The 23,675-nt window shown below is 39.3% G+C and overlaps 1 protein-coding gene across 6 annotated transcripts in view; it reads right to left on the bottom strand.

The window, feature by feature from the left end:
* The window catches only part of kiaa1549la (KIAA1549-like a), a 161,656-nt gene that overhangs the window by 100,761 nt on the left and 37,220 nt on the right, over positions 1–23,675 (bottom strand). For all 6 annotated transcript variants that reach the window (XM_034238661.1, XM_034238662.1, XM_034238664.1 and 3 more), the window contains exon 2: positions 9,343–9,990. In XM_034238661.1, the coding sequence (XP_034094552.1) occupies positions 9,343–9,990 (648 nt within the window). The remainder of the gene's footprint in view (positions 1–9,342; positions 9,991–23,675) is intronic.

The raw sequence follows: 23,675 nt of genomic DNA, 5'->3' as shown, positions 1-23,675 counted from the left end.
CAATCAATCCTTGAGAGAGAGATTCACATTCCCTCTTATCCCCTCCCCCCCCCCCCATCACCAAATGAGGACCAATTCTTTGTGACTGTGGATCCATGTGATAGGAAATACTAGAAAATGGCTTTAGAGCTTTTCTGCGTTTGGAAGTTAAAATGATGTGTTGAAGAATTACCTTGCTGATGATGGTGAAACAGGAAGTGGGGAGACATGGAGGATGGGACAGGACATGGTGGTGGTGGTGGTGATGATGATGATGATGATGATGATGACGACGACGACGATGATGATGATGATGATGATGATGATGATGATGATGATGATGATGATGATGATGATGATGATGATGATGATGATGGGGACAATATGAAAAGGGTGATGACAACATGATGATGATGGCGATGGGATGATGGTTATGATGATAGAAATGCTGGAAATTGCATTGTGATGACATTTATTACTGATGATAATTAATGAAAAATAACTATTATAAAACTTTTTGTTTTAAATAGACTGACTGCTTGTTAGGCTCCGCCCACTCCATGTCATTTTGTTGTGACACTTTCAAGCTTTCCATTCTTGTAATATATTGCATATCCAATCCTAGTCTAAGGAACAGTGGACAGCTAACAGAGACCCTCTGTTTGCCAAGAGTCTACGGATTTAGCTGATGACGTTCAGGGCTGTTTCTAGCTTTTTGGGGGCCCTATGCAAGATGCTGTTTGGGGGCCCTAGTTTTTTTAACTACAATTGGGGGATTCCGAAGCCTTTAAGATGATCTGTGGAGATGCATCAATCTGTTACACGTTAAGAGGAAAACAGGCTAATTTCACGAAAACCAAGCAATTGAAACTTACAAAAAATTATATTAAAAAGGTTACAATAAGGCTCCTACATGTCAATATCCAATCCAATCCACTTTATTTATATAGCACAGTTTAAAAACATAGGGTTTGCCAAAGTGCTTCACAATGAACAACATTATAATAAAATATAATATTACACGAATAGATAAAAAGCACACATAAGAATAAATACAAGGCACATAAAGGCTATGGACAGACAGTAAAGGCATACAAATAGGTATGACATAGCTCAGACTGACTGGTAAGCGAGGGAAAAGAGGTGAGTCTTTAGGCGGGACTTAAAAGCTTCAAGAGTGGGCGACAATTTTACATGAGGGGGCAGGTCGTTCCAGAGCCTGGGGGCTACCGATGAGAACGCTCGGTCTCCCCTGATCTTTTTCTTTGTTTTTGGGACTATCAGCAGTAGCTGATCAGCCGACCTCAAAGCCCTTGAGGGGGTGTACACCTGTAAGAGGTCGGAGATGTACTCTGGGGCCAGCCCATTAAGAGATTTAAAAACAAACAATAAAATCTTAAAATGGACTCTAAAATTGACAGGAAGCCATTGGAGGGAAGCCAGAACTGGTGTGATGTGGTCAAACTTGTGGGTTCCTGTAAGCAGCCGAGCAGCAGCGTTTTGTACCAGCTGCAGGCGTGCCAGTGCAACCCAGTCTCACGGCATTTCGTGTTCACCAACACGATTTTTAATCTATTGATTCGTGTTCACCAACACGATTTGCCCCTTTTTTTCGTGTTGCACAGCACGATTTAAAAGCAATGTATTTCTACTGCCTGCAGCACGTCTTTTTCTCCGGTCGGGTCGAGGAAGACCGGAAGCTGTGTGGTTCATAAAAACATGTTCTTACTCAATATCAAGCCACAATTATTGCTTTTATTTTAAATCGTATAATTTTGGACTTTTGTTGCCGTCTGTGAGGAAAATAAATGGGGCTCAGAGCCTCAGGATACTGAAATCTGTATTTTTTAAATCTTTTTTTCCTTCTAATTTGTTATTCTTTTCAAAATAACACACTGTTATTTACTCACCAATAACACACAATTATCCTTGCTTTTATTTATTGGTTTAATTCCATAATCTCGGGCTTTTTTGGCGTCCGTCAGGAACTGAATTTCAAAATAAAAATAACCGGAAACAGACGTAGGCATTTCGCGCGATTACCCAAGATCCTCAGCTATGGTTTTAAGCTCGCTTATTGGATGTTTTAGCCGCAATGCATGCTGGGATTTGGTGTTTATATGATATGAAATCCGGAAAACATTTTAAAAGAATAAAATAATACTTAATTCCGAGCGCTCTTGCTATTCTCTTTGAAATTCATCACATAACAGCATTGTAATACACGGTTCGGCTGCATTGTATATTACAGATCTGCCGTAGTTCTTTATTTATAGAGCCCTGATGAGAAGACCTTTGGAAAAACTGAGAAAATGCCACCGAAACTGAATACTTGACGTGGATCATAAATATATTCAACAATTAAACAACATCTTCAATTTCTCTTCACACAATACGTCTCCTTGCAGTATCAACACTAATTCGGCTGACTTTTACATTTGATCTAATTCACAGATAGGTTATATTTACACCATAACAGTGCACAGCTGATATAAAAGGACTGTAGTTTTTAAAGATATTACTGATTTTCTTTGAATGTAAGAATGTAAATACTGAGTCTGAAATAGTATAGCAATATGCTGTAAAATTATGTGAAAGCATGCATAAAACTACACATCTTCAGATGTTGTACGAAAACACAAGTGTCCTACACTAATAATACAAAGTTATTATGGCTGTGTGTACCTTGTGTGCACCTCCTAGTGGTTAAAGCACGTTATTGAATTATTGTGTTTTATTTGATTAAAAAAATATTAAGAGTACATACTTTCATAGGAGGAAAGTATAAATATAGAATATAAAAAATCAAGAAGATACTATAAGTGATCTCTACAATAAAACAGTTTAGTGCAGAATGTACAAAGATATTAATAGGAGGAGGTGCAAAACAGAAAAATGAATTAACCTTTATTTAAACATTAAATAACAGATTACGGTCTTCTTTTAAATAAGAAAAAAACTTTGGGGGTATCTATCTACAGATAAATATTAAGCCTGACAAAGTACTTAACGTCTAATATATTGCTTTCCTGCAATGTTAACTATGTTGAAGCACTTATTTTAACTGATATTATACACATGAATTATACTCGTATGTATGTAGATAGAATAAGAAATGTGCAGAATATGACAGTTTAATGGTGGAGGTACACACATATTGATAGATGTCTTGTAATGCACTGTTGAGGAACCTGTGACCCAAGTGTTTCATTCATTGCATAACTACACCGTAGTTGTGTATATGATATGTCAATAAACCTTTGAAAATCTTGAAAGGGATGTGCAAAATAGCCATAATATACAGTCTTTAATTAACTATTAGTAGAGAATAATGAGTAATGAATATACTTTATTACTCGTTTCCATTCATGTCAATTGCAGATACATGTTTAGTCTTCTCAAGCACCAACTATCAAATATCTCTCCTGATTGTTGGCACTTGACAATCACCTTACCTGAATTTTACTCAAGTGTAACTAAAGTCTGATTTAAGGGTTGTTTATATTTCACATAATTAATCAGAATCTGCAAAGTAACTCAAATAAATGCAGTGGAGTAAAAATACCAGGTTAACCTCTGAATTGTAGTGGAGTAGAATGACATGCTGCGCATTATGGACACAATCGATTTTCACCCATTTATTAATTATATGTTTTACATTTGATAACAACAATGTGTTTAATACTTCCAACTTCTAATTGTGGGAAAAACAAAAACGTTCAGTAGAGACGTCCAATAGAACATTTTGCGAAACACAATAGCCAGCATGTTTAGTTCTGGGGGGGCGTTCGATTCCAGTTTTGGATAGTCTGGCGTGGTTTCGTTCCATTTCACACAGCTGTTTGACGCTCTGCGTAACCTTACGGGGACTGTAGTCCTAAACGATAGCTGGGGATTATGGGTAGTGTAGTGTCTTCGGCCATCCTAAACTCAGAAATGTTGACAATCGCAATGATGCTCGAAATGTCCCTTATAGGCCTACGTCTGTTTCCGGTTATTTTTATTTTGAAATTCAGTTCCTGACGGAGGCCAAAAAAGCCCGAGATTATGGAATTAAACCAATAAATAAAAGCAAGGATAATTGTGTGTTATTGGTGAGTAAATAACAGTGTGTTATTTTGAAAGAATAACGAATTAGAAGGAAACAAATATTTTAAAATACAGATTTCCGTATTCTGAGGCTCTGAGCCCCATTTATTTTCCTCACAGACGGCAACAAAAGTCCGAAATTATACGATTTAAAATAAAAGCAATAATTGTGGCTTGATATTGAGTAAGAACATGTTTTTATGAACCACACAGCTTCCGGTCTCCCACGACCCGACCAGAGAAAAAGACGTGCTGCAGGCAGTAGAAATACATTGCTTTTAAAATCGTGCTGTGCAACACGAAAAAAAGGGGCAAATCGTGTTGGTGAACACGAATCAATAGATTAAAAATCGTGTTGGTGAACACGAAATGCCGTGAGACTGGGTTGGCCAGTGAGGTCTGATTTAGGCCGGCATAAAGCGCATTACAATAATCGAAACGAGTTGAAACAAAGGCATGAATTACACGCTCAAAGTTTAAAAAGGATAAAACCGGTTTAATTTTGGACAGGAGCCTAAAGTGATAAAAACTGGATTTAACCACAGAGTTTATCTGTTTATCTAATTTAAAAGCACTGTCGATTTTGACACCCAGATTTGTGACCATGGTTTTTGCATACTGTTGCAGGGAACCCAGGTCAATGGAAGGGACATCACCATTTGGTCCAAACACAATTACCTCCGTTTTGCTCTCATTTATATTTAAAAAGTTTAGCGCCATCCAGGCCTTTATGTCATTAAGACAGTCAACCAGGGGCATCAGAGAGCTAGTGTTTACTTTTTATATAATTTTAATAAATGCAAGAGATGCAGCATTTTCTCAACAAGGTATAATTTACATTTTTCCTCTTCCTCAGACGTCAATCATTGGGTGACAACCCAACAATGATTTGGACTTTATTACCCCAAAAACACAAGCCACAGCTTTGCTATGCAGTTTAGTTGTGTTTACAGATGTAGCACTCCAGATAGGACTCACATGGGTGTGTCCCAGTCAAAAACCCAGCGGATCCCAGTGGCTTGGGGTGTTGCCAAATTGCTAGAGGGCGTTGCCAAAGTTCTCCATTTGTTCAATTACAGGATTTAACCATGAGATGGCGCTTCATTCACAAATACACAAAGACAACTGAGTGTTGTAGAACTTAGTCTGTTTGCAATGTTTGCAGCTCTGCAGTTGTGTTTGCTGTATACTGTAGCATTTAATCACTTATTTGTTACTGTATGGTTTTCACAGGCTACTATAATGAAAAATAGTTTGCTTTATGCAGTATATTTTTTGTAATATTGTTGGGGTGTTTTTACACAGTAGTGAGAGTGAAAAACAGGATAGCACAGATTAATAAAATCAAAAATAAGATGAGTGATAAAAATAAAAATAATAATAATGAGAAACTATGAAATAAGAAATGAATAAAACTCAAATGTAATTATCATATCATATATTCTAATGTATTGTATTATTAAGTAATATCATACATTAACCCCATTATAGCAGATGCCACATTGAATGGATGAACACATTTATGCATCAATAATTACAACAGAGTATTTCTAAATACAAGTTGTAAAAATACTTATATGTATTTAATATTAATAACATAATGATTAATTTCAGATGATAATACTTTTCAGGGTTAGGTCCGGTCTGACAGCGCTTAGCTCTCTGCTGCAGAGAAGATCACTACTCTAAACAAAGTCAAAAATCCTACATCCAAACGGAATAAATATAATACATTTTTATTAATACGTTAAGTCTTGTTAATTGTTTTTCACTTTTATTAAATGTTTGATATTTCCGGTGGACATTCAAAATGCAGCATATTTTCACTCTTACACTCATATATTCTCCTTTTACATACATACATTTTCACTCTCACACACATATTCTCCTTTTACATACATACATTTTCACTCTCACACACATATATTCTCCTTTTACATACATACATTTTCACTCTCACACACATATTCTCCTTTTACATACATACATTTTCACTCTCACACACATATTCTCCTTTTACATACATACATTTTCACTCTCACACACATATATTCTCCTTTTACATACATACATTTTCACTCTCACACACACATATTCTCCTTTTACATACATACATTTTCACTCTCACACACATATTCTCCTTTTACATACATACATTTTCACTCTCACACACACATATTCTCCTTTTACATACATACATTTTCACTCTTAGACACATATACAGTATTCTTCTTTTACATACATACATTTTCACTCTCACACACGTATATATTTACACTCACACATTCATACATTTTGCTCTCATATTATCATATTTCAATGCACACATTCATATATTGTCACTCACACATTCATGCATTTTGTTCTCATATTCATATATTTTAATGCTCGTATTTATACATTTAGCTCTCATGCACATTCATTCAATGTTTACATTTAATATGAAAAATAATATATGCATGTCTGAAGACAATATATGTATGCAAGAGAAGAATGTATGTATGTCTGAAGACAATATATGTATGCAAGAGAAGAATGTATGTATGTCTGAAGACAATATATGTATGCAAGAGAATAATGTATGTATGTCTGAGGACAATATATGTATGCAAGAGGAAACAAGGGGAATTTAGCGATCACAAAGAAAACGGCCGAGACACACATTGAGACCAGAAAATGAATGTTATTAAGGGCTGTAAATATAATAAGCCTGTTGTCAATTTTAGACACAGGCTTATTAAATGTACAGCCCTTAATAACATTCATTTTCTGGACTCAATGTGTGTCTTGGCCGTATTCTTTGTTCCAAGCAAACGAGTGCCTTTTGTTTTGAAATCACTTCCGTGAGTTTCGCGGGCCTCCCCCCTCGCTCCACTGACCATTAGACCATTTAGTAAGGTAAAAAGCAAAAGGGCAAAAACGCCTCTCAGACGCTCTTCCGTTTACTTTTTTAATAAAGAAAAACAAATGGTCCGTAGATACACGGACTCATATATGTATGTATACTGTAAGGAGAATGTATGTGCGTGAGAGGACCAGTATTAATTACGGCATAGAAATATGCGAACAAACCTACAGACTGGGGGTTGGGAGATCACAGGAGTGGGGGGGGGGGGGAGAGCTGTGAAATGTGACCATCCCCCTTGGGAGAATTCCTCCACACATTCCGATGGCCAATTCGTTTTAAACAAAGAGTTCGCAACACAGGACAGCATAGGCAATATGGGGGGTGGGGGCTGGTGAACGGTCTGGTCAATGTTTGTAAACACAATCCCCAGGATGTGTCCTAATCAAACCAAAAGACAAAATGCAGATATCATTCTCTCTCTCGACTCGCTGGTATCTCGAGCTGAGTGCTCATTGGTGTTCATACTGCTCACAGGCTGGGCTGCTGTGTATATCTAGTGTATTCATACTGTACCCCTCCTCACTGTTTATCATTCAACCATTTACACCTTCCTTTTTTCCCGTCAAGAGGTTGAAAAAGATTGAGTCCTATGTTTCCAATTGGTTCCCAAATCTGAACATTGACCAGTGGCATAAGATCAGGAGCCGGGTAAATGAGAGACTGAGGAGCCCCCGAAAAACAGATCCCGAAATAGCTCGTCCTGGTTTCCGCAGCAGATAGGCCTACAGTATGGTGTCTGTTATGTCAGTTATTTTAAATAAAATGGTGAAAACTGAACTTGAAAATTGTTTCCTTTTTTTATTTTATTTATTATTTTCGGGACGGGGAGACGTGTGTGATTAAAAATTCATTCGCAGAAATGTAAAGTGATCTAACTAAGTTCTATTCATATTCTTGACGGGAAGAGCAGTGTAAATGGGTGGCCATATGCATTTGAAAAGCAATATAAATCACACAGTTATTATAAAATAGGCTATAAAAGCACCATCGATAACCATTACCTTTATCCAATTCAAACTTTGGACGGGAAAAAAGGAAGGTGTAAATGGTTGGGCTATACTGTAGGCCTACTGTATACATACAAAGGCCATTCAAGCTAGAGTTCTTCTGGAAATGTTCACATCAGGCACCTTCAAGTTAAACAATCAGGTGCACACTTTAATGTGCCGCCACCTCCGGACTCGGCTTGACTCGGTTTAAAGAATGCACAAATGTGTTTAATCGTTAATGTCAGATATGTACTAAGTAAATACATGTGTTCCTGCTCAAGATTAGATTCAACTTTATTGTTATTGCACATATTACAGGTACTGAGACAACGAAATGCAGTTTAGCTTCTAACCAGGGGTGCAACAAGCAGCGAAAAGTAATGTGCACAATACTACAGTAAACAATTAACACAGTAAATGATGTGGATTACACCACATTTATTTCGTTAAAAAGAAACGAAATATGATTTTGTTTGAATGATTAAATGTAGGGTGAATTACCCTAATGTGGGACATTTTTGCATTTCAGACTTCAGGAATATATTGCGATATGAAGCCGATACAATAAATCAAAATCCAGTACCATTCTGAAATCCCCAGTAATATTAGACACTAATAATACAGTAAACTATTAACACTGTACATATTATTGTTTGCCTGTATATCCTACATTTTATTTGTAAGCATATAATGCTTCACCACGCAGGAGGGGGCTTGGCTGTCTACAAATAAAGACGACTCCTTTTAATTCTCCCCAAATATATTGAGGCTGAACCTGAACTTTCTGCCCTGATGACGTTTTCAATGGAAATGCCATGAAAATGTGTTTTAGTTTATAAATCATAGCCAAGTTATTATTTCAATATGATGGGTAAGCTATTTGTTGGCTAATATGATGACTTTTGCCAGAAGATGTTATCAGCTTTAAACGGGTAAGGGTAAAAGGGTAAAATTATGTTATGACTGAGACTAAAGCTACATGCTACCAGGTGATGGTCAACATTCTAACTTAAATGTCAACCTTTATTGTTCTTGCATATTTCTTGGCTTTGGAAGTAACATTAGTTTACTGATGTAAGTAGCACGCTAATTAGCAGAGAATGCTTTAATGCTAAACACTGCTTGATCCATCACTTACGATGTTGCTATGGTTTTTTGGGGTTTATAAAGGCTGAGAAATAAACAAGACCCTCCAAAATCTTTAAATTAAAAGTAAAGCTTTGTCTAAAGCCCTATGCACATTTGTATCAGTATGTGAATAAATCAGATCTTGACAGACCTGGTATTGTTAAACAAAGATTGCTGCATGTGATAAGGCTTAAGCAAATGATTAATGACAATGTGAAGTTGAGATGACAGAACAATCGCGCACTGTACCTGAAGTGGAGCTGCTGTTGCTGCTGGAGGAGTTGCTGTTGACAACAACTAGAGAGACGTTCTCTGATCTTGCCGTCTCACTCTCTGTTTTGCTGGCTACAGAGGAGGAGGATGGCAAAGAGGATGTTTTTGTTGCAGATGAGGAGGAGGAGGAGGAGGAGGAAGAGGAAGAGGAGGATGAGGAGGCCTTGGATGGGGATGAAGAGGAACTTCTGGACCAAGCAGCTTTAGACAGCAGTCCTAAAGGTTTTCCCAGCACTGGTGTCTCTGCCAGAATGGAAGGGGCTGCCTGCTCTCTCTGGCCCTCTCCACGTGTCTGCAGGCTCTGTGGCCCCACAAAAGCTTCAGGGTTACTGGGCATCATTGGCAGACCACCCCCCTTAGCATCCGTTGGACTCCATTCAGCCCCAACTTCAGTCAAGGTTCCTGTCATAATTCTAGCCCCTGCGAAAACGTTGCCATCTGTCCCAACACGGACTCCTGCTTCTGTTTCAGTCCAAACTGCTGCTCCGGCCTCAGAAAACACTTTACCCTCATCCATCACAGCTTTGCCTTTAGCCCCGGCTCTGACTCCAGACCAGGGGATGGGGACTGCGGGGTCCAGAGGCCGGACAGCCCGTCTCACTTTCTCATGGTGACCTCCGTCAGCTGTAAAGGAAACATGAGGGATAGGGAGGTGGAGGAAGGAGTGGATACAGGAAAATCAGAGTTAGTGTTTCATTTGAGCAGCAGGAACATTATGAGCACTCCTTGAATCATTTGTCCTACCGGTGTTCATTTCATAAACTAAAACTTTAGGTACCAAGTGTAAGGTCTCTGTATTTTTCATGTTTATTGTGTCCTATTTTTCAGTCACTGTTCGTGGGTGTGTTCACTAGAGCTTTGGCGGTGATGGTACAGTTATACCAGACTGCTTTCATCTGTTCTTTTATTCTTGCCATTGAAAGATAGTGGAGGTTAGCCCGTGAGTGACATGTTCTTTTGACCACACTTACACTCACATAAAGAACATAATAATTAGGTAAGTGGTACGAATGGTCTTTGAGCCCATTTTGCGGAGGTATAAAGGGTAAAGGCACACAAGGAGTGGAACGGATTCTTGCGCGTCACGTTTCTCCTGTGTTTTGTGCCCTTCGTAGATATTTTTAGACTTTAGACGCTATCAAAACTGTTGGCATGGACATTTATCTATTGACACATTAAATAAGAGTAATATACTTAAGTTAAAGTTAACAATGAAAGCAACTGGCTTAGTTAAAGGAAATGTTGGCTAGACTAGATTGACTTAAATGTTCAATATAATCTGATGAATAAACAAGAAGACAATGTTGACCGTTTCCATGAGGAAACTAGTCAAACAGTTGATGTTTTCTTTGAGTAAGATAAATATGATAAAAACTGACAAAGATATTTGCCACGGGGCTAGTTAGAACTCTTTAATCGTGCATGCATACTATAACTTCAATTGTAGTTATTTCCTATCTTATCTAACATTTGATCTTCAATTCACACAAAACACACATGCATGCACACACAGCTGGAGCCTTCAAATCATTAGTCCTCATAATGTGCCCGTACAACTGTTCAAGGGCCAGGAGATTTAAAACTGCTCTGCTCACACACACTCATCATGAGAGCATACACACTCTCAAATGCTTAAATATGCATATTATTTCTCTTTCTCTCATCCGCCTTACACACATTTATCCAAAGGGATTAAATAAAAAGTCTTACATTGTGGAAAAATAGTAATAATGTCTAAAGTAGGTCAGTTATGTTTTAGAGGATACAGCATAGGGAATTAATTGAGATGTTCCAGTATACATTAGGACACATGCACACACACACACACACACCCTAATCAGCTGTGATTTCACAGATACTAATCGGATCTGTTAGGTTAGCCATGCTAGCCTGTGGATTTATTATTCCTAGAACATACACAACCACTCAGCCTCTGAGCTTATAGCTAATACTGATGAGGCTGAAATATGTTTTTCCGAGCAAAGTTCGCTGTGAGTAATGACAGTTTTATGCAGTAATTTATTTCCATTTGACAGCAAGTAGTTAGATGCATTGTAATGGATCAGCAGAGATAGCATCCAGTCAATGCCTTTAGCTTCGGCCTTTATCATTATTCTGTGAACTGTCTTCATCTTGTGTGTAGCCTCCACAAAGCCTGAAGGTTTGGCAGACTGAGGCGATTATCCTGCCTAATACGTTCAGTCTCAAAAGCACCTTGCCTTAGTGGGATTGAAAGATGAAAAAAAACAAAGAAACACTGCTGACCGGCTAACTGGTACGCTGGCTTCCTCACTGTGTCACGCTTTATTGCATCTGCTCGTTGGTTCTGAATTTAAAAGGTTTGCCATCACTCGAGCCTGACTTCTGTTTTAAGTATTGAAAGTGGAAAGCGAGTGCCAGGCAGAGTATTTTTGTGAGCGCACACTCATTTCATCCTTGTTAAGTGTATGCGTGGGTCCCACACTTCCCACGCTCTCTATGTCTCTACAGAGGATTGCTTAATTAAAAGACAGTGATTCTAAACGAGAGAGGCTTAGCATAACCAGCTCTGGGCTTAGCTGCCTTAGCTACCCCGCTATTAAGAGCCATCACTAAGCAATCTGTTTCCTGTCATAGGGCGTCACATCATAAATGTCATCAACATTTATATGTCAGCCTCCACAGGGTCCATCCAAAGCTTGATTAGAGAAGGGCACAGTTAGAAATGGTAGTGTAAAATACCCGAGTACAGCTTGTTAAACTTAATTGACATGTCATATTTCATTTTTGAAGCAATTTATCTTATCTGGAAATGCAATAGCTCTTCCGTGTTTAGTGTTGCGTTGGGAATAAATACTGATAGCACTCTTGCTAACATACATCTAACTGTTTCGAGAAAAAGTGTCACGTTTAAGTAAAGAGTGTGTGACTTGCTGCAGGAGTCCTAAAACCATAGGCTAGGGACGATGTGTGGAATTACAAAACAAAACAAACTCTGATGTTTCACTTCAATGGGATATTAAAGTACCACTAATCATGTTTTATATAAACAATGGACCAAAGGATTATATTATTAAATGTGAAACAGTCTCATTAAGTTATCATCCTACTCAGAATTGTACCTGCAAATCTTCATATAGCTCTACAGACCATTTTAGCATCTTTTAGCCATTTGTTTTGATTTTCTGTCCCGCACATTCTGCTCATATCAACCTCATTTCTAGCATCGGCAGGAAGCCGTTTTAAAAAAGACAGCCTCGGTATACTAATGGCGCTTTTCCACTGCAGGGCCTCGCTCGGCTTGGTATGGTATGGCTAGGCCTTGTTAGGCCAGGCTCACTTTATGCTGCGTTTCCATTACAGTTTAGGAACTGGGGTAGTAACTATAGTAACGCAGTGTAGGCGGAGCCGTGACGTCATCTTCAATGCGAAACACAAAACCAAACATCAGCCGTTAGCTCTTAGCACTCTAGCTCACAGCTCCTCATATCTGTTCAGAAACTAGACAAAAGTTAAACAAGTACAAACCACAGACTGTCTGTGTCATGGCGAATACTGTCGCTGGTTTATTTATGTCTGTATAGGCCATTGTTGTGGGTGTGGACGGTCGGAGCATATACTGCGTTAGCTTAGCCGATCTCCATTTAGAAAACACGCATTTTAAAAAGGTTTTTTGCCTGCCGTCTGTCTGCAGACTTGTCAAAGCATTAATTCATGGTTTTTACTAACCGGAATCAGTGTGTTGTTACTTCGGCATCATTTTGAAACGTGTATTACAATTAAATCACGGTCAAATATGTTCATTTTGTTGTAGTTGCCAGCGATTCTCTCACTAGTTTAGCATACTCAGCCCGGTTGTTGGCCCGGAAAGAACCTCGATTTTGGAGAGCCATAAAACTGTGAAAAAGTACCCGCTAGCCGGAACTACGCCTAGTGGAAACGTAACCAAAAACGGGCTCCGGGATGTAGTGGAAATGCGCCATAATTGTACTACTATGCCACACGGTTTTTTTCCCTTAGGAATTAGTTGAGACCAAAACGGAGCTAAAAGACAGTGATTATTGAACTAACATTTGTCAGCTAGACAGAAACATGACTTTAAATGAGTGTTACATTTGATCTGAGACTATCGGATATGTCCAACTTAATGGAGATAGAGCGTTATTGTTTTGCTGCCCCCAAGTTACCCTTAGTAATGCTTCTTTTTATTCGGGATGTTGGTACTTAGGAGCCAAAAGCTAATTTGCTCAGCTCTTTGAATTAATCAAAGATGGTCTTTGGCTTTTTAAATCATACTCTTTGACTTTTTTTTAACATTTATTCTAATGATTTATTATTATTTTGTGTCTTGTATTTCTATGTTTTCATCTTTGATTGTTCATGTGCACTTATACACTTTACCAGTAATATTTCTTCCAGCCGTTTTTAACCTATACTTTAATAATAAGTAATGCATACCATAAACTGGGTCCATAATGGGGCCTCTTATTAGATCATCTATAGTTATTTGAGATAATTAACATATGTGGGTTGACAGCTATCATTAATAATGCAGGTTGAATGGAGTAATGAAAGGATGAATGGATAGATGGAAGGCCTGCACAGTTAGCTGTTAGCAGTGTTTTGAGAGTCTTCTCCTCCAGCAGCTAGCCATCTGCTCAGGCTGAGAGCAACATATGTGACTCTACCATCAGACCTCTGACAAAACACTGGGATAGAAGAACCTCCACTGAGAACAAATATGGACTGCATGGATGGATGGTTGGTAGAACAGAAAGTGTGGATTGAAGAAGGGTGAGTGTGGATCATAGCAGAACTGACCTAGTTTATATATTTTGCTTGTCTATTTCCGTGTCAGCTTTTGGTAGATTATGATAATCAGCACATGGAAATGGTGCACAAAGCCCTACTGGCCATTTACGAGGATTTTACATCACGTTATATATTGACCGTAGTACCCGCCAGTTGGCATAGTGCCCACTGATGCCCCGCTGAAACTCTGTAAATGTCAACACAAGCATGTAAAGCGTTGCCAGGTCACTACCAGCTTTCAGAGTGTTCAGATTAGTCGTTCCCAGGTGGCTGGATGATACGACCGTGAATGTCTATGGTCTGTATATATGGCTTTGCCTCCCTCGATCCTGTGGTATACCTCCCAAACAGAGTTGATCCGTAGTGCCACCTTGACTGGTGGTTAGGAAGTGTGACAATGGTACAGAGCCAGCTGGTCCTCAGCTCCATGCAACTCAGAGGGAAAAGTCTGGTTCGTTGAATCTGCCAACTAGCCAATTGGTGTCAGGTTTTCAATATAGTAATCACCCAACAGGCTGATGAAAAATAAAACATGCTAATTTCCATTTGAGAGCTGTTCTGGGCAGGTTTCTTCGATACAGCAACATCATCAAGCTGCAGTACAGAGGAATTATTTAGAATGATGAAGAGTTTTGTAGCTCATGTCCACCTCATTAGTCCATGCCAAATAGTGGTGTTAGTTTTAGTTACTGGTAGAAACTGTTCCAGCCTCAGAATGTGAGAACACAATGTGCCGAGAGCTGGGCTCATTAACCACCGAGCTACTGAGAAGATGCACATAATTATGGCATCATATTACAAGATTTAGGGGAAGTGAAACTAATAGAAAATATGTGAATACAGTCATAGCCAACTAGCACTTAGGGCTGCAAAGTATACTTGCATATACTTGTAATATGTCTTATTTCAAAACAAGGAGAAACTGACTGAGAATTTAAATTGAATATCATTTTCTCATAGACTTCTATTCTGATTGTATAGAAGTCTATGAGAAAATGACCGGACTCCATGTTTATTCTCCTAATGACTCGCCATTTAATCTCCTAATAAATTCATGGTCTCAATTGCTAGTTTCAAGTCTTCTTCAATACAGCATAATGTCTAAATGTAGCATCATTGTTTCAATTATTGTCCCCTTTAAGGTAAAATCAAGGATGAATCAGGGAATGCCTAAGGGTGAGGCTACTTTGTGATTGACAGGTCACCGCAATACAGTGTTCTCCGGTTAGTGTGTTGTCTGAGAATGATTAACCTTTCAGTTGTGTTTGCAGTTGCTTTAAAGTTAATTTTGACAATTTGGTCCCCTGGAAAATTCTTGTTCAGAGTTCAGTTGTATTCAGCCTGTCGTCCAAATATTGTCTTTACTGGTTAAAAAAACAAAACAAGATTAAGCCTGCCAAAAACCAAGATGGTGATGTCATAATGACAAATTATTCGAGTAAACAGTCATTTGACTCACAGACAATATATAAAAAAATGCACTTCTAGCCTATGTGTTTAACTTTCATTGAAGGTCCACCTGTCCAATGACGTGATAAAGGCCTCTGAAGAAAAGAGTGTAGGCTGAGGGATAGGATTATTTTCTCAGTGACAAAGTGTTTGAATGTGTTTTCCTTTAAAATCATAAAGGCTTGAGATTAAAAGGTAAGAGTGGGAGGGTTGGATAACTGTAAAAGCGCTGTAATACTAGAAGTGCTACGAGACTCAGTGGGAGTAAGGATGGTCCCAAGCCAGTTGGTTTTGTCCAACAGAGTGAGGCCATTTCCTGGATCTATTCAGGGCATCCATCTGTTTGTGTGGATGAAGTAATAGGAAACAATTTGGATGGTCAGGTAAATGGATCAATGTTTGCTAATGAACGGGAAAAAAATCTATAATCAGCTATTTCCATACTGATGTTCAAAATTGGGGTTATGTTGGATGAATGGCAGGCACGATTAAATAAGTAAAAGGTATTAAGTGTGAGATCACACCATTAATAAGAGAAATGGGTAGCTAACATTTTTCTTTAGTAATTGATCTCATTCTTTGTGGTTAATACAAGCAGTGTGGCAGAAATAAATGGTTTGTAATTGTTATTCTCTGAAGTGATGGTGGTGGCTAGAGTTAGGACAAAGTGTGCCAACATCACTCTGTGATACTGCCAAAGTGTGAGGAAAACTGCCTGACAACCACAACTCCCCAGTGTGGGAACTGACTGCAACAGAACATCTTTTTATCTAAACAGTGAGAAAAAAGGAAGGCACTTTTTCAGGTTTAATAGTTATGTTAAATGGGAAAATAGACACAATGCGAAGATTTGATACCTCCACACAAGTGATTTCATGTACGGACAAGTTGAATTGATGGATGCTAATGATTCAAGATAAAGCACCAAATGTGATCAGCTCCACCTACACGGAAGATTCTGGAGGACTGAACTTATTATTCAGGCATCTGGTGGATGAAAGCGTCAATAATTTAAAAAAAGAGTGTACCAAGGAGTGAGAAACATGAGGAAATTACACTTGTAGATTATAACGACATGACTGAATTCTCTAATTTATGCCTTTTGAAAAGAATTAGCACATAAATAGTCATGCATATAATTCTTATGTACCCAACTTGACTTGATGTGATGTCTGTGAATGTCACATAGAATCTACTTTGAACTTCACATTGCAGTTGGACTGATGTTGCTTGGCATCATTTAAGAATAGCTGATGTAAGGCTCACACAGAACAAAGCTCGTAATGAAGAAAATAGATATCTAATTGGTTAGATCAAGTTTTATTCTACTGAGCCCTGCTAGACTGATAATTGTGTGCGTGTTTATTTTTGTCTTTGTGCTCTTTGGACTTGTATGAGAGCGGGCGAACACAAAAAGTCAGAAAATGTCAAGCTGAAATGTCATTTGCCTTTTTACATCAAGGATTCTGGGTGTTCAGCCCAAAATATATAATAATTGCTTTGTCAATATCCGTGTCAAGCTGTTTCACTGTTACCTCACTGGAGATGGCCAACAGGACACTTAAAGTGAAGTTTTGGCTTTTTGGCCTTTCAGGCTTTAGACATGTTTTTGAGAAAACAAAATAAGTACCTGAGAGATTTTTGAACCATTCATGTCCAGTTTCTACTTAAAGCCTTTGGTGTCTTCAATAGCCGAATGTCCTCAAATCAAAGAGGAAGAGAGAAAAAGGTCACCTGAAACGTACCTAAAATGAAAGTTAATTTAAACAACACACGTTTCCTGCTGATATTATTACAGACCTGCTGTTAGCTAGCTAAATAACGTAGATCATTTAGTCATTTCAAATAAACTGACAACACACTTACAATTATGAAACAGAATAACTGAGTGAGGGACAGTATGCTAACTTTATAATCCCCAAGCTTTGGTCCCAGCTGTGTGCATCACTTTTTAGTTTCCCCGTTTCCATTGTGATTTGAGCTTTTTGCAGAGTTTTATCATTTGAACAATCGGAGGATGAAAGAAGAAGAATCGGAGGATGAAACCCTCTGTAATTGTCACACATACATGAAGACAGCACACACAGTGAAATGTGTTCTCTGCATTTAACCCATCCTACTAGGAGCAATGGGCAGCTATTGTACAGCACCCAGGGAGAAATGGGAGTGAGGGGCCTTGCTCAAGGGCACCACGGCAGGGCCCAGGAGGTGAACTGGGACCTCTCCAAGTAACAGTCCACACTCCATATTTGGGTCTATTCGGAGACTTGAACCAGCGACCCCTACGGCTCCCAGTCCAAGCCCCTACTGACTGAGCCACTGCCGGACTATATTTGCAGCATTTTGTATTTGCAGTGATTTTACTAAACCCAGCACATCTTTCGTCAAGTCGGCAAATGTTTTCTAAATGCTGCGCATGTGCTGTCAAGTGGGTGAAGATGTTTCTGTATTTGCATGTGTTTTGGCGCATTTGTGTTTTTATATTTACATCGTTTTGAAAGTACAGCACATTTCTCCTAATGGAAATGTTTTGGGCGTTTTTGCACCTGTCGGCCACCATACAATCATTATATGAAAAGAAACAATGCAGAGACTGAACCTTTTTGAGGTAACAGTAAATCAACCGCCTTATTCAGCCTGACAGCAGGGCTGCTTCTGCTGCTGCGTCTCCACAGCAACCACAGAGATGCTGTCACCAGGGTAACCATTACCATGGATAAAGAAGGAAACAGAGTGTGCTGTGCTTATGTGACGTCTGTCCTGTATTTCTTTTATCGCCCCAAAATACAGCTGTAAAAAGGCGCAGTCATAAGGTACAATGATGCCATCAAAAGGAGAATATCAATTTCACACAGTAACTTTACAAGGTAGCAGAGCACAACATAATTCATGTCATTTTATAAATACAGTGAAGGGTTTAATGGACCAAGAATGTCTGCTGATGAAATGACGTAAATAGAAAACAAAGATTTTTAGATCACATGAATCAGATTATAACCTTCTATAGTGACAGCGCCCTGCATGTAAACAGCTTATCATAAGAGGCGGCTGCACACAGTATTTTAATGGCAGAATGGAAAACCCATATAAGGGTTTAACACACTATGGCAATAGTTCAAAGAAAAATTATAAATGGACCCATAAATTGTTTACTAATCTGTCATAATACAATTTTAATAACGGGATAAATTGGCTGACAGACAAAAACAAAATGTCTGCTATCATTTGAATTTATTAAAAGGAATAATTTATTAAAATGTTGTATTGTAGCTACATAATACTTCGGGGAGATCAGTGATGATGAAAATTAAATAAAAAATAAATAACAAGAAATGGTGTTAACTGTAGATTATATTTAGACCTCAGGCTGTATGGCCTTCTGTTTGAGGATGTATGCCCCCCCCCCACCAACGCTCCATGTGCTATATAGCAAGACATCATCACAAACTATATTAAATGACTCTTTTCCACACATTGATTTTGAATTGACACCCAGATTAAATTAGTTTTTTACAATGGTTCTGCCCTGAGATGAGGACTTGTAAGTAGGTTCTTGATGTTACTAAGTGCTCTGCAATGGTGAAAAGGATGAACAATATAACAGAACTCAACAGAATGACTGCAGCCATAACTTCACTCACGGCAAATTGGATTATTGGGCTTGAGGTGTTCACAGACATCACAGACACCCACATGTTTAAAACACTCCACCATCGTTCCTGTCCCCAAAAACAAAAATCACCAGCCTCAACGACTACCGCCCAGTAGCACTCACCTCCATCATTATGAAGTGCTTTGAGCGGTTAGTCAAAACCTTCATCACCTCCTCCCTCCCTGACTCTCTGGACCCCCTGCAGTTTGCCTACAGAGCAAACAGGTCCACAGACGACGCCATAGCCCTCACCATCCACACTGCCCTCACACACCTGGACCAGAGGAACACATATGTGAGAATGCTGTTCATTAATTACAGTTCAGCCTTCAATACCATTGTGCCCTCCAAGCTGGTCATCAAGCTCAGAGACCTCAGGCTCAACAGCGCCCTCTGTGACTGGATCCTGAACTTCCTGACGGGCAGACCCCAGGCAGTGCGGGTGGGAAACATCACATCCTCCACCCTGATCCTCAACACCGGAGCCCCTCAAGGCTGCGTGCTCAGCCCTCTCCTCTACTCCCTGTTCACTCACGACTGCGTGGCCACACACAGCTCCAACACCATCGTGAAGTTTGCTGACGACACGACCGTCATCGGCCAGATCACCGACGGCAACGAGACGGCGTACAGAGAGGAGGTCGAAAACCTGACATCTTGGTGCCAGGACAATAACCTCCATCTCAACGTCAGCAAAACAAAGGAGCTGATTGTGGATTACAGGAAGCAGCAGAGAGAGGGACACGCCCCCATCGCCATCAATGAGACTACGGTGGAGAGAGTCAGCAGCTTCAGGTTTCTCGATGTCCACATCACTGACGACCTGACATGGACTCTTCACACCACCACCATCACCAAAAAGCTTGACAGCGGCTCTTCTTCCTCCGCAGGCTGAGGAGGTTCAACATGGACTCCAGGATACTCTGCAATTTCTACAGGTGCACCATAGAGAGTATCCTGACTGGCTGCATCACGGCCTGGTACGGCAGCTGTACCGCCCTCAATCGTAAGACTCTACAGAGGGTGGTGAAAACTGCAGAGAACATCACCAGGACGGAGCTGCCATCCATGGAGGACCTTTACTCCCAGCGGCTCAGGAAGAAAGCCCTCAGGATTATAAAAGACCCCCATCACCCCAGCCACAAACTTTCTGCTGCCGTCTGGCAGGCGTTACCGCAGCATTCGGACAAAAACAACCAGACTCAGGGACAGTTTCATCCCACAGGCAATAAGACTGTTAAACAACTGAACTGCTGAAACAATTTCATAACATTCATCTGCTACTTAGTAATTATTTATCTAATATCTAATATATCATTCCAATAGCTTGCATATAGACTCTTATTTCACTATTTTACTTTTGTTAAACTATTTTTCTTTTTGTATTTACTTTTTAATATTTACTTGCACTATATTTTTCTGTTTATCTGTGTTATTGTGTTGCACTGTTGGAGAAGCCTGTGACCTAAGATTTTCATCGACATAACTACTCTATAGCTACAGTTGCAAGAAAAAGTATGTGAACCCTTTGGATTCTCCACACATAGCATTGTGTGTTCCTTCCAAACAACTCAACTTCGGTTTCATCTGTCCACAGAATATTTTGCCAGTAGTGCTGTGGAACATCCAGGTGCTCTTTTGCAAACTTCAAACGTGCAACAATGTTTTTTTCTGGACAGCAGTGGCTTCCTCCGTGGTGTCCTCCCATGAACTCCATTCTTGTTCAGTGTTTTACGTATCGTAGATTCGTCAACAGAGATGTTAGCATGTGCCAGAGATTTCTTTAAGTCTCTAGCTGACACTCTAGGATTCTTCTTCACCTCATTGAGCATTCTGCGCTGTGCTCTTGCAGTCATCTTTACAGGACGGCCACTCCTAGGGAGAGTAGCAACTAGTGTTGCACGGTGTACCGATACTTGAAAGGTACCGCGATACCCTGCCGTTAAAAACGTTACGATTCCTCCGTTTCATTAGTATCTGTACTTTAAGAATGACGGGGAAAAGTACTCCGGTGAGAAAGCGCTGTTTTAATAAGAGCCGTGTGTGTTCAGCGCTCTGCTTCCACTCCCTGCACTGCAGCCGTGCCTGCAGTCCCTCCCCTCTCTCGTGCACGCGCTAGCTGCCAGAGCATGTGAGAAAGCGAGAAGCATTGCTGCTTGTTGACAAAAAAGACGCCAAAAGTGAAAAACTAAAAAGTTGTTTACAGATGATGCTTAAATTGTATTTAATACAAATTCTAGTCATTTATTTAATTTATTGTTCTCATTGTTTAAAAGTTTGTGTTATGGTTCTGGTGTGAAATAAAGCACAATAATTACATTTAAGAATGTTTCCCTTTTTTTTAAGAAAAGTATCGAAAAAGAATCGGAATCGCAATTCTTGACTTGGTATCGGAATCGAAACCAAAATGTTGGTATCGTGACAACACTGGTAGCAACAGTGCTGAACTTTCTCCATTTATAGACAATTTGTCTTATCGTGGACTGATGAACATCAAGGCTTTTAGAGATACTTTTGTAACCCTTTCCAGCTTTATGCAAGTCAACAATTCTTAATCGTAGGTCTTCGGAGAGCTCTTTTGTGCGAGGCATGGTTCACATCTGGCAATGCTTCTTAAGAATAGCAAATTCAAAACTGGTGTGTATTTGTTATAGGGCAGGGCAGCTTTAACCAACACCTCCAATCTCGTCTCATTGATTGGACTCCAGGTTGGCTGACTCCTGACTCCAATTAGCTCTTGAAGAAGTCTTTAGCCTAGGGGTTCACACCCTGCACTGTGAATGTTTACATGGTGTGTTCAATAAAACATGAAAACATATAATTGTTTGTGTGGTATTAGTTTAAGCAGACTGTGTTTGTCTATTGTTGTGACTTAGATGAAGATCAGAACACATTTTATGACCAACTTATGCAGAAATCCAGGTAATTCCAAAGGGTTCACATACTTTTTCTTGGAACTGTATGTTCGTATGACAAATAAAGAACCTTGAACCTTGAAGGTTCAAAGTATTGAGATGCAATTCAAATATATTACAAAGGTTACTGGGCTGAAAACATATAGAACTGTGTTTTATTGAACACATTTATCACATCAAGTGCTAAGACACGTTTTGAGATGGTCATGACCCTGGGAAATCCAATTAACCTAATACTTGCAGCGATAAGTCACAAAAGCCATGAACATTCATAATTTTTAAAAGCCGAGAGTGAATGTCTTTTGATCTGGGTAAATGATACTAAAGAGATTCTACACTGACATCTGGACTATGCATTGCTAAGTACAATACAATTCATTTGGCAAAAAATGTATTATATTAATTACTCAGGTAAGATTGACTTGCCTTGACTGAACCAAAAGTAACAACAAGTTACACACAGAAACCTTTGAGTGTTTTCTGCATAAACTCAGAATCACTCTTACTGTATGACATATTGTTAGGGTTAAGGCACCAAGAAACAACCATAACAATGTATTCAAATTCAGCCTGTGTTTGTGTTTTAACACATCTTTTTAAACAAGACCAATCCAAAGAGAATGTTACTGATTAGAGGTCCTATATTTAGATAAATAATTGAGTCCATGTATCTGATATTTGATATAGTTAATCTATTTTACCTGCATGTATAACAAAGCTACGGATCAGTAACCATAATTGATTGAAAGACATATTATTAGGCACATTTCATCGGAAAGATTATGATAGCAAAAGCAATGACGCATAGATTAACCCAGAGAGAAGCTTGACAATATACAAACTGCAGTTCAAGTGATTATGTTCTTTTTAAAGGTACAGCAGCACTGTAGGTGGTCAGAATAAACACATGTTTCAAACAGCCAGGGGCAAATAATCAAGACAATGTATTTTGAACATTTCAGAAAATTGGCAGAAAGGTAAAATAATGATGTCTATTAGGCAGTAAACTGCCAGCTACCTAACAAGAAGCAAACTAGGTCAGTCTGTAGGGATATCTAATATTGCTGGGTTTGTATCTCTCTGCCTGGTAGACAGCCCCTGCACTGCTATGATTCTTATCATCTGGCATCTGTCATAGTCTGCCATTATTTAGGCTGCCCTGCCTGGCTGGCTGCTACCTGCCTGGCTCCGGGCGAGGCTTTAACATGTGTTTCTGCTGCCTACTGGAAGCAGAAAGCTGTGATTACTCAGTTAGTTAGGTGCCTAGCCGGTGGAGCCAACAGTCATGGTGCAGAGTGTTCATTAGCACTGGTTGGCTCACTGTAAAGAGAGACAGGCCAGCGATCAACGCCTGTGTAGGAGGCTGCTGCCTGACAGGCGACACACAGGGAAAAACAACACAATGGTTTGCACCAAATCCCCAGACAGTGAGCCATCATGGAAACACATTTTTTCGTTAGTGGCCAAACGGTGGAAAACAATTTCCATTTCAGTCATTTTAT

The sequence above is a fragment of the Gymnodraco acuticeps genome, unplaced genomic scaffold (genome assembly GCF_902827175.1).
Source record: "Gymnodraco acuticeps unplaced genomic scaffold, fGymAcu1.1, whole genome shotgun sequence".
Taxonomy (NCBI): Eukaryota; Metazoa; Chordata; class Actinopteri; order Perciformes; family Bathydraconidae; genus Gymnodraco; species Gymnodraco acuticeps.
Note: the sequence above shows the minus strand (reverse complement) of the source record. Positions and strands in the feature narration are given on the sequence as shown.